We start from the raw sequence: 12,346 nt of genomic DNA on the forward strand, positions 1-12,346 counted from the left end.
TCTCAGCTCAGCCCAGGAAGCCAACATGTTCATATAGGCATGAGCATTAGAGAAGAGGAAACATACATTTAAATCCAAACAGACTCAGCTTGAAGAAAACATTGGTTTTCAATGCAGCTATGAATTAAGGTAAGAGACCATTCTATTTTTCCTATAATTTGACAGAGCAAGATGAGACGAAATGGTGTCTCATGAACTTAAGGAAATTCTTCACTGCTTAGTGCTTGGAACCTAAATGATATTTAATTTGGGTAAAGGTGATGTGGGTGCTGTTTACAAGTTGTGAAAGTAAAAAGGGAAGAATTTCTGTTAACAAAGTGAACCAGGGCAGATAAATTTTATTCAGTCACTAATTATTTGTGGCATCTTGTGGTCAGAAGAATATTCACCCTGGATAGAAATCCTGATATATGACTAGTGTGCAACATTAACCTAGAAGGACAGAACAAGAAGATGCAGCCCTTCTACTTCATTAGAAGTTTTTTGTTTGATGTTTGCAGAGATTTCACAACTCACCAGCATTGCTTGCTTCTAGTTTTAGTCAGTGAACCAACATCCAAAACATCACTGACACTGAGAAAACCCAAAGCAGAAAATCTGGTAGAGTCAATAGAAAGCATCGGATACAGACAGAGCAGCAAGAGAGCAATGGAAATAAAAGACATTTATAAACACTTAACTTTCTGTATAACATACTTGATTTTTCTATGACTCAGCTTTCCACAGGAAAGACGTTATATGAAGATGTCTGTTAGTTTGGGTGAGACATTTGGGTAATGCAGTAGTGGCAATCCACTAGGTACTTGTGTGATACAAACACAGATCCACAACAGTGGTTCCCAAAATCTGGTCTGTTGTGGCAAGCCCTGTGTGCAGGCAGTGCAGACAGAGGCAGGGCACTGGATGACAGGATAAAAGAAGGCAACTGCAATCAATCAAAAGGGTCTGGGCAGTGCAGAAAAAGTCCAAAAGGAAGAAGAAAAGGCTAAAATTTGAAAAAAGGCAACACATAATAAATTGAGAGTAAATCCTGTAGAAAACCTGATATTCCCAGGAATGAGCTGGCAACTCCAGAACTTAAATCTCATCCATACAAAATCAGAAGGTTTACTGTACTCTGCTCTCTGAAATGATTGAAAAGATGATTTAAAAGATCTCTCACTGCTAGAGGGCCTTCTCTGATTTCTCAGGCATGCTGAGGCAATGTGAAATTATTAATCACAAAAAGGGTGTGGGGGCAGGAAGCAAATTGGTGCAGTAATAAGCAAATAATGGCAGTGAGAGGATGGAGCCAACAGTAACCATGAACAAGTACAAACAGTGCTCATAGCTACAAATAATCATCTGTTCTTGCTGCGCCTTCAACAGAAAATACAAAAGAAATTTGAATGCTGCATCAGAAGAGAAGAAAAAGAAATACTGAGGAAGAGCAGGTAAGAGAAAACACTGGAAAAATGGTCAGCTATATATTAAAAAAAAAAAATAGATACTGAGTGCCTGAGCAACTGTGCAAGCAGAAAGGGCAATTAGGGGAACTAACAGGCTAGTTGAAATACCTGTGAAATAAATTTTCCAAGAAAAAACCTGATCCTGGCAGTCACTATCCAGTAACCATTATCAGATGACAACCCCACACACCCAGTTCCCTGGGGGCAGCTCTTGGAAGGGCGCCTGCTCCCTCAACTCTGCCACTGCTTCCCCAGCAGCTGAGTTAAAGTGCTCCCCAGCTTCTGTGAGGACCAAAATAAATACTGCTCTACAACAATAGTCACCATTTACCTAATTTCCTATTCCCTGGCTGACCCCTGGGAGCAGGGCACTGCTGGGAAACCATCTCAGGTTGCAGAAGCTCTGCATAGATCCCTTGCTTCTGGTCATAGGATTAAGACACCCTGAGAGACATGGATGCAAATTTCAGAACCATTTCAGTGATTTTTGAACCTCAGTTTTAACATGCAGGGGAAATGTGGGAGTCGGAGTCAAACTGTCAGGACATATTCCCTAAATGTATGAAGTAATTTCTGAAACAGCTTCATGTGCTCAAGAGACTTGGTTATGCCCTGAAGCATGAACCTATTCCCTGCTCCATTAAGTGTGCAGCCACCAAGGCTCCTGCATGTCCACCCTGTCAGCCTCAGAGGGGCTTTGTCCTCCCCAGTGCTGAGGGAAGGAGCTGAAACCACTGAAAGCTTCAGCTTTTGCTATAAATACACCAGCAACCATGGGGATGAGCTGCCAGGGGTTTGGCAGGGCTTTCCTTGGCCCCAGCAAACCACACATTGCTGTGGTGCAGCTGCCCCTTCCAGGTGGCTCACAGCAAGTCTTTCTGGTGGGGCACCAAAACCAGCAAGTGGAGGGATGTGGGGGGATGTCGCTGGGGGCAAGATGTGGCCAGGACATTTGGGTTCAGTCCCCTGTGCCTGCTTTGCTATGGTGGTAGCACAAACAGCCTGAGTGAGGCCACCAGCCTGGCCAGTGCACTGAGAGAGCAAGGGCAAGATCTTGTTCAAAATAATACCTCTGTTGTTGCTCTGAAAGATGGGTGGTGAAGCCCTTGACATCAGCTGAGATGTCCAGCAGAAAGCCCATGGTTTTGTGTTTTCTTTATAAATTACGAATACACCTGATTTTGATGTGATGGGCTAAAAGAAATCTTGTGCTCTGGTTACTTGCTGTTAAGTGTGTATAGGTGTGCATAGAGCATCACTGAGAAAGCACTTTTCAAAACTATAATGCCCTAGGCAAAGGTGACAGAGACCCCAGGGATTTTGGACTCTACGTTATCTTCTCCTGCCTTCCATGATCAAAGTCTGATCTTTTCAAATGTGTTTTTTCACCGAAAAACACTGTTTTAAGTTTGTAGATTTACATGCTTCTCATTTTCAGCTAGTGGTGTCTGCTTCTAATTTAATTTGTGATATTGCAGCTAGTGGTGTCTGCTTCTAATTTAATTTGTGATATTGATGTGAAAACGGTAGAATTGGATCAGGGAAGTGGCATGCTTTTAAATATCTTTGACCTAAATACCACTGAAAAGGGATCCAAGGTCTCTGCAATATTCAGTCATATTCTTATCAGCAATGGTTTTATCAGCTTCTGAGTCATTTACTTATTACACTTTAAGTGGCCTAATTCTTTGAAAGCCTCAGCATCATGTTTCTGCACCTTCAACTTCACCTCGAATTGAAAAATTCAATAAACAAGCATCCCAGAGAACTACTTCCTTTTAAAAATCTTATCCTGTAATTACTGGGGGAAGCCTCCATAAAATAAATCACCCAAACTGAAAATCAATTATTAGGTTTGCAGAATTCTGATGGACCACAGAAACAGAGGAATAAAGAAGAAACACCAAAGAAAGGAATTTTCTCACCTTAAAGTCACCAAGGAAGAACTGGAGGGGCATTGAGCATGTAGCATTACTCCACACTCACTCAGAAGCTAGACAGAAATGAAAAAAGAACTGGTTGAAGGGAAAAACACACAGGTTTCAACAGGGTGGCTGTTTGATAACAACATCTCCAAACTGTGCTGCTTTCTCTCCACAGCCATCATGATAACCTCACTGCTAACCCAAGACCAGCAGCAGCTCCTGCTTCCTTCCAGGGGTCACATCCTAGGATTTGAGCCAGCTAGCTCTGGGGAGAGAACAGTTAAGCTTTCTCAGTCACTTATTACCAGAAGAGAGTCATGGTTGTTCAGAGAATTGTGCCCCAACCAGGTCAGCCTATCAAGGGCCGTAGGGTTTAACCTAGTACCCTCCTGCTGAGCTCCTTCACTATGTCTGGCCTAAACCCATTTCCCAGTCCAATAACTTCTCTCAAAGTGAAGGCCCTCAGACATCCAAAAATGTCCTTTTTCTACCTGAAGTCGGTTCCAGTCATTAGCCTTTCACTGCTAAGGATGTTCATCTTATTCCTGTCTTGCATGTTTCTGGTTTGAATTTCCCTGCATCACTGTAACAGATAGCTAATCCCACTCAAATAATTAGCAAGATTATTAACACAAGTGAAATCAGGTGTTACCAAATTATGCCTGCAGCTCCTGTATCAAGCTCTGCAGTGGTAAAGTCATCCTTCTTTTGTTCCTTCCCATCTGGAAGCTCTTCTAACATCTGAGGGTTGCATCAGCTTTTCTTGCAGTCTAGTTTCCTTTCAGATATGCCCCACCGTTGAGACATGGCCCATATTGTTCAACTCCCAAGCATGTCACTTTGGTTACATTTGGCTACATTAGGGCCAGTGTGAATCATTCAGGAAGCCCCAGATTACCCAGGCTGTCTGAATCACTCACCAGTCCTGTAACTCTTTTATGATGTGCCCCTGCCAGCTCTCATTGCCAATGTGCTTTCAGAGCAATGATGAAAACACCAAAGAGTTTTTGGCTTTCAGCTTGCCATTTCCACAGACATTTTACAAGAAATATTCCTCCACAGATGTCTGTCTTTTGAGATCAGATGTCTAACCAGTCCAAATCCCACTGCACTCTTCTGATGGTCTTGCTTTGGGCTGGAGATGTGTGTTAACCAAATAAGCAGTCAGTGCAAGTCAGAGCTCCAACTCACTCACACAGCCCCCTTTTTGAACCTTGAAAGCCCAAACTAAAAATCCTCTTCTACAAAGCCACAGAGATTGGCCTCAGCTGCACTCTGCCCCTTAAGTGTTTAAATTTGTTTTGCCCGAGTTCAAGGTTAGGTTAGATCAGTCCTTTCATCTTGCTTCCCGCTTTCAAAGGTCTGTGTGTAGAGGTGAAATAGGGAGAACATCTCCCCACTTCAGGACTGAATGAAAGGCTGAATGAAATGAATTTAAGATTTAGAGTAACTGCATTTGGTGGGATGAGCTTGCTTTTGACCCTGGCTATCTAACATGACCGGAGGCAGCTCCCGGAGCCATTGCCTGTGAATGGAACCACCCTGCTCTGAAAATAAACTAAGTGAATTACAGGAACTAGCAGGGTGTAGGACTAACAACTGGGCCCCATCTCTGATTAATGTATTAACTGTAACTCTAAGTTTTGGGTGGTGCATCATCTAAACTGTGGGTAAAGGTGTCCGTGGCAGTCTAATGATTCTGTGGTAGCTGCTTGGCCAGGCTGGTTAAGTTTTACCCAGAGCGCTGTCTCCTTCTAGCTCTCACCCAGTTCTGCTTATTTCCTTTAATCTCTTTCTTTTGTGTGTCAGAAGTGCCACCATAGCTACAACATTTCATCTGGAGGTGCCTGAAGTCAGACCTATGTTCTTGCTGAGAATCACCAGCAGTTGAGAAGCAGGTGGGTGTAGTTGCAAATGCAAAAAAGCAAAAGCATTCATATTTGGGTAGGGTGATGGCAGCTGAGATCTAAAGGTGAAAAAGGGATATACATACACCCGTAGGGTTTCCCAGGGGTTCTAACAAAGCCTACAGCTTCCCAGGGCCAGCTGATCCATCAGGCTATTCAGTGTGCACTGAAAAGTTCTACTAGCATGAAAAAAAGCATATAAGCATCACTCAGAAATGCTGACTAAGGTGTGAAAACCTTTCTGAGGCTGAAATACCTTTATTAGCATATTGTGCAAATCTGGAGTGTGACCCTCTGGCAGAGATCTGGATTTGGAAATTTTTTTCACTTCTTTTAATTTGGTGGCAGGAGCAGCTTTACAGGGACGCAAACTGCTTTTAGATCTCTCTCTTTTTGGTCATAAAGCCTGTAACATGGCCCTTGGCTGAAGTGCCAGGGATGACACCTGGAAAGATCAGATATATAATCAGAATTTGCTCTGGTGTCACCCAGCCTGATGTCAGTGTTGTTGGAAGATTGAAATGCAATTTCTGTTCCTTAGAGGAGTTTGCAGACCTCTCATAATTTCACTTCCCTGTGTATTACATGGGGTGTACATGGTGGTTGGGAATATCTGAGTTGAGAAACAGGGGTCTTGGCCTTGCAGACTATGGTCTTTGAGACAGCTCTAAACATGATTAAGAGCAGAAGTGTTTGTGTAGAGCAGGGTGTAAAATCGATGGGGAAATCCAGAGAGAGAGAGAGAAAAGTGGTCGAGCAGTTTCATGAGAAGCAGAAGTGAATCTACTGTTTCTTATAGTCAGCAAGGGAAAATATCTGGTGGAGAAACGTCAAAGCCTTGCAGTCCTCCTGTGTCCTCTACACTCTTCAGTTCACTCTGTCACTTAGGTGAACATTTTTTGTAAGCACAAAAGAGAAAATTGAGTTGAAGCTGATGATGAGAAACCTGTAGCATGTGCTGCAGTGGACTTTGAAATGCTAACAGAGAATACCTGGCAAGAAAGGATGGAGGATGGTCAGATCCTAGTTTCTCTCTTTAAGGGGCAATAGAACTTCAACATATTATCCCTATCTGGCATGGGCTGGGTTTTCGGAGCCTTTGAAATTTGCAGCCCACCTACTGAGTATCATCAGTTTAAACTGAGCAAATTGGTATCAGAGGAGCTAAATATTCAAACAGTACTGGTGGCATTGCCCGTGCAGGATCAGTAGTGGTGGAAGAATATGAGTGACTGCTGATATATGAAATCCAGGAGCTAGATGGTGAACAAGCCACACACAGACTACCAGCAGATTCAAACCCCAATGTCATTTTGGTAAATGCAGTCCTTGCTTGCCCCTGGACATGCAATACAGAATCTTACCCTTCCCATTGTTGTAGGTACCACAGACCCCACAGGCATCCATCCAAGGGTAAAGGAAATAATTTGCTACTGTAGAAATAAATGATGATCATCAGTGAGCTAGAGGAGATTACTTGACTGAAAAGGCATTTCAGGAAATATCCCAGCACAAGGGATGTTTCTGTTTACTTCACTAAGGCCAGGACTTTCTCCTGAACATCTGGGTAAATGTTCTCCAGTGAAGAAGGTGGCCATTCCCACACCCAGGTTCTCTCCAGGCAATGCCAGTCCAGAAGTCTGTGCAGAAGTCTGCCAGACCTGAGGGCTAACCTCTGGTGGGAGCTGCATCTCCTTACATGCATGATATCCTGTGTGCAGCAGAGCACAGTGACTTCTACGGACACATATGGAAACTCTCCAGACAGACAAGCTGCCTTTCTAGATATGAATTAAGGGACAAAGCATGTTAAAAACCAGCATAGCTAGAGGTGAGTAAAGCAATGTGCATTCCCTCTCTCCAGAGTAGGGATTTCACACAGCACAGACAGACAAGGCAAACCCTACTGAACAGCCCTCTCTGGATGACGGCACAATTAGCAGAGGTGTTAAGGGGATACGAGCAATCTTTGATCAGTTTTTTCCTCTTTGTCTGATGAGACTTCTGGTTGTTACACCAAGAATGACATGACTGAAACAGGGGCTGACATGGCAGAGAAGAAGCTGGGACACTTTTCAGAAACAGCATGATCTCTGTCTGGCATTGCCACAGAGTTACAAGGATAGGACAGGACTTGTGGAGGCGTCTTGTCCAAACCCATGCACAGAGCAGGGCCAGCTGAGTTTCAAGTACCTCCAGGGATTAGATCCCAACCACCCCGAAGCCTTGTCCTGGTGTTTGACCACCGTCATGGCAAAAAATTTGTTTTCAAGACATTAAGTAGTGATTTCCCATGGCTACTGCTATATTATTCTCCTGAGGAAAGTTGTCTGCTTCACCTTAACACCTTCTTGCTAAACCCCTCTTGAGATATCTCTTGTTGAGGCTGACCAAACCCAGTGTCTTCTCCAAGGGCAGGTGCTCCTGCCCCAGTCAGTCACTCCTGCAGCCCTCAGCTACCACTGCATCAGTGAAGAGCCAGCTGTGGAGCACATGAGCCCATAGAGAAAGACGGAGGGTCTGGTGCTGCATGGGTGGATGCAGTAACAGCTCAGTGACAAAGGAGCTGGGGGGGCTGACAGAGTGACACATACTCGGCACAGGACACTTGGTGTATCCTGGTGCTTTTGCTGCATACATTTAATCTCAGAAAGAAAGAAAGAAAGAAAGAAATCAGGATGGGATGGCATAAAATGATGGGTTGTTGAGATTATATATGATGTCTCCTGCTCATATCTGTATCACTCAACAGGGCAGATAAAGTGAGGGCAACTCTTAATTTATCTCACCAGTAGAAAAGAAGTATCTTGTTTGCAGTTGCTGCTTCTGCCCCAGCACCTAAGCTTTGGTATCCCTTTAACTTTGCTGGTGTCAAATACCTCCTCTCCAGAGGCTGGAGAATTGAACTGGGCTAACAGCCAGGGGCTGGACAGACTCTGAAGGTGGACTCAGCTCCCAGTTCAAGTGGACAGATACTGCAAGAGCTGCTCTTCCCATGGGTGTGCCTGCCTGCTGCTAACAGCTTTCCCCATACCGTGCCCATGCCCCAGAACTACCAGTGCTGAGATAACATTTTCTACCTCACTTTTCCTGTGCAAACCACAAAAAAGTTTTCTAAAGTTTGCCAGTGCTAATCATTAGGGTTTGAACATTCAGATTAAAAAAAAATATTTTAAAATTGAGAACTTGCATTTCCAACTAGCACAAAAACATACCTGCTCTAAGATATTTCTACAAAATAATAGGCCAAAATTTCACAGCCTACACCAAAAACAATGCTCTGGCAATGAGGCATTAGGAGAAAATGTTGATATGGTCACAGTAGCTACTCATGGGGAAGATTATTGTAGTTACCACCATGTCATAGAAAACTGTTTGACACCAGAGGACATCTTTATTTCATGTTTAGTCTTGCATGGCTTATTTGAAACAGAAGGTATAAAAACAATTGCTGTTGGTGAAATGTGGATTCCAATCACTTAGCTATGTGTCAGGAGTCAGAGTAACTGTACACCATCAGCACCTAGTGCTGAGCAGTGTGTCCATGCTCGTCTTATATTTGGGAAAAGAAATTTCACCAGTGTGGTCAGCAGTCTGGAAAGCAGTCTTTCTTGTCTTAAAGCAGATTTGGCCTGACCTGCACTGGATGAGATGCACTGCTCTTTGTTGGCTGCACTGTATCTCCCACTAACAGGAGATGTAAACACCTCTAAACAGCCTATGGTCACCGAACCAAGTCCCTTCTGGTCAGGCACCGGGGCATTCCTGTAAGAAGATGGTGACACTGTCGCCAAGGGGTAGTTATTAGTCGCAGTTTTGTTATCACTTTTCTTTCAGTCTCAGCTTTAATAGGCTGGTTTGGCCATGTTATCATCTCCCTGGGCTTCTGCACAGTGTATCACACTCACTTTCTTTTATCTCCTACAGTGAGAGCAAGTAATGGATACTTACAAGCTCTTTACCCAGCCAGGGAAGGAGCAGACCGAATACAGCAACCTCTGCACTCCTATAGGATTTTTGATTCCTTGCAAACAGAAATCTTTGTGTGGACTTGAACACCACATCCAAAAGGAGAGCAGATGAATTGACAGGTGCTCTGGGTTTTTGGGTGTGCAGACCAGTGAGCCCAGAGGTCACACACCTGCACCTCATAGTCTCTTTGGATTCAGCCAAGGTGAATTCCTGGCTCCAGTCTCACAGCCAGAGCAGGAGCAGTCACGAAGTGTTTTGGTGCTTGAGAAAAAGGATCAATATATTTTCTCTTCTTTTGATCATAGGATGATTTTTTAAAAAGCCTTATCAAAGATACACTTGCTGCCAGCAATGTCCCAGTGCAGACTTCCTCCTCCCTTATCAGCAAGCATCTGCTCAGGCCTGGCCAAACTGGGAGTCTTGCCACCCTTCCAGCCCAGGGTTAGCGAGAGGGAGAGATGGGGCTGTTTGGGTGTTGACAGGCACGGAATCTGATCTCCTTGTGAACTATTGTTTCCTGCCAAGCATTGCCCACAGACTAGCAAAGCACCTGCACTGCTCGTGGTGCAGCCATACCACATGCACAGCTCAGCCAGATCTCAGCTTGCTGCTGCTCCTGCTGCACTTCAGTAAGTAGGGGCTTATGTGGCAGCCCTTGAAATTCTCATTAATTTTTTTCTTATCCTAAAGAGTTAATTTTCAGTGAAGTACCTGTAACAACAGAGTCTGGACTTTTGTCGTAATATATCTACCATCAGCTCCACAGTAATACAACCCTCATTAAAAGAAATAGTGACAAAATCTCGAAGCATGCTCAGTGCAGTCCCTCAGTATTTTGCCACAGCACATAGAAGATCACTCTAAAGTTATTTTCTTTATTCTTCTTGTTTTCACTCTAGCCAGCAAATGCAGCATGACAGAAGTATACGCAGAAACCACACCTGAATACATTTATGATGAACATGCTTTCTCCTGCAATAAAACCGACATCCAAGAGTTTGGGAAAATATTTCTGCCGATATTTTACGTTGTGGTGTTTGCTCTCGGCCTCACAGGGAATCTAATGGTGGTTTTTGCCATTGTGAAAGGCAATAAAAAAAGCATCACTGACATCTATCTCCTGAACTTGGCTGTCTCTGACCTTCTCTTTGTGATCTCCCTCCCGTTCTGGGCGTCCAACACGGTCCGTGGATGGACCCTTGGGACTATGGCATGTACAGCTGTTTCCTCACTGTATTACATTGGTTTCTTTGGGGGCATGTTCTTTATCACTGTTATCAGCATCGACAGGTACTTGGCCATTGTCCGGGCAACTTACTCTCTGAAATCCAGAACAGTAAGGCACGGCTTTCTAGTAACCTGTGGAGTGTGGGCAATAGCGATTTTAGTGTCAGTGCCACACTTTGTGTTCTCCCAGCTTGTAGAAAATGACTGCATTGCTGTCTTCCCGGAGAAGCTGGAGAACTTCTGGCCAGTGTTCTGCAATATGGAGCTGAACACCATCGGCTTTTTCATCCCAGTCTGTATCATATTCTATTGCTACTGTGGGATCATCAAAACCCTCCTGTCCTGCAAAAATCAGAAAAAAGCACGAGCCATAAAACTGATCTTGGTCGTGGTGCTGGTGTTCTTTCTGTTCTGGTCCCCCTACAATGTATTGATTTTTCTGGATACTTTACGTCACTATGAGTTATTCACAAATTGCAACCAAATTAAGTCATTGGACTACGCAATGCACCTGACCGAAACCATTGCATTCAGTCACTGTTGCCTCAATCCTCTTATCTATGCCTTTGCTGGGGAAAAATTCAGGAAATACCTTTATCATGTCTGCTTGAAGTACTGTCCGTTCCTGTGTTTCTGTGGGCCCTGCAATCGCTACCAGGTCCGTCATTCAGTTAGTTATGCAGAAAGTGTGGTGAACAGCAACGTAACCCTGAACACCAGCGACCAGGAGGGCTCTGTCTTCGTCTAAAAGGAGAAATGTATCAATATGTGTCTCCTGCAGGGATAGCAAACACTGAGGGGTTGCTTTTACCCATATGAAGAGCCTTAATGGCTGCATGGAATTACTGTCATGCCTCCAGCTGAGCATTAAATATTCTGAAACAGTAAAGTTTTTAAAAACAGAAGCAGCAAAATATGTCAGTGTTGGACATGGAGTGGAATCAAGAGCAAGGACGAGGGAAAGTAGAAACAAAAGGAGCGCTCTGTGCCTAGAAAAGGAGGCGGAGAAGAATTTAAGGGTTGGGAACCTTTTGAATGGTTCCATCACTGGAACTTGTGCATGTGTCAGTGTATGTGCATGTGATACTGATGTACATAAATATAAACTCATTTTTTAAGAGAAGAGAAATGTCTTTAATGAATGATGACTGCCTTTTAGAAGAGGGGAATATTTTTCATAGTAAAGGGGTGTATTTTTGATGCTCTGTATCCATAGGGAAGTGATTTTGTGGTTACTGATTGCAACAAATGTTTTAACTCTGCTTTCAAATGTAATAAAATCCCACTGTTTAAAAGGAAAAGGAGTTATTTCTGACTACGTGTTTAGTGTCACCTGTTCACTCTGTGTTTATAGCATACAATAATCAGAGCAAGGATCTTTAATCCATCCTTTAGGATGAGAGATATGTCAGTTGGTCTATCTCCTGATTTCCACGTGCTTGGCCTCAGGCAAATGCCAGAGCTCAGTGGAGCCCTTCACTCAGCACATCCCCAAGGGCTCTGACCAGGGAACATCCGCACCCTCCAGAACAATGGGAATTAGAAGTGTGGGTTTGGACATCCCTGTGCTTGGTCCAAATATAGCCCAAACAAGCTGAGCACACTAAGTCCCTGCCTCTCACCCATGCCCTGCTTGCCACATGTTGTAAACACCGACTGTGTCTACACTGTCACAGACAATGGCTTTGGAGACAAAAAAACCACTTGCCCATGCTGCTTGCCACAACCTCCTTCAAGCACTGGGACCTCTCCCACCACAGCTGATTTCCCCGGAGAAAACTGCAGCTGTACCTAGAATTTATGCATCCCAGAGGACACATTTCCCACATGCACTCCACAGCCTCCAAAGATCCTTTTTACTCATGTA

General features: G+C 44.0%; 1 protein-coding gene across 3 annotated transcripts; it reads left to right on the top strand.

Moving 5' to 3' along the window:
• On the top strand, positions 1–11,780 carry LOC136294902 (CX3C chemokine receptor 1-like). 3 transcript variants are annotated; one of them, XM_066193094.1, is made up of 4 exons: positions 1–129; positions 1,369–1,433; positions 5,183–5,271; positions 10,152–11,780. In XM_066193094.1, the coding sequence occupies exon 4, from the start codon at positions 10,166–10,168 to the stop codon at positions 11,225–11,227; it is 1,062 nt and encodes a 353-aa protein (XP_066049191.1). In that variant the 5' UTR covers positions 1–129; positions 1,369–1,433; positions 5,183–5,271; positions 10,152–10,165; the 3' UTR covers positions 11,228–11,780. The 3 variants fall into 3 exon arrangements, with proteins under 3 accessions (XP_066049191.1, XP_066049198.1, XP_066049203.1); XM_066193101.1 differs by lacking the exon at positions 5,183–5,271; XM_066193106.1 differs by lacking the exon at positions 1–129 and having other exon boundaries at positions 572–1,433.
• The last annotated feature ends 566 nt before the right edge of the window (positions 11,781–12,346 follow it).

The sequence above is a fragment of the Chamaea fasciata genome, unplaced genomic scaffold (genome assembly GCF_029207755.1).
Source record: "Chamaea fasciata isolate MVZ Bird 193981 ecotype frontalis unplaced genomic scaffold, bChaFas1.0.hap1 SCAF_1, whole genome shotgun sequence".
Lineage (NCBI taxonomy): Eukaryota > Metazoa > Chordata > Aves > Passeriformes > Sylviidae > Chamaea > Chamaea fasciata.

Excerpts from the sequence above, each read along its gene's own strand:
- LOC136294902 (XM_066193094.1), top strand. The coding sequence starts at position 10,166 with ATGACAGAAGTATACGCAGAAACCACACCTGAATACATTTATGATGAA.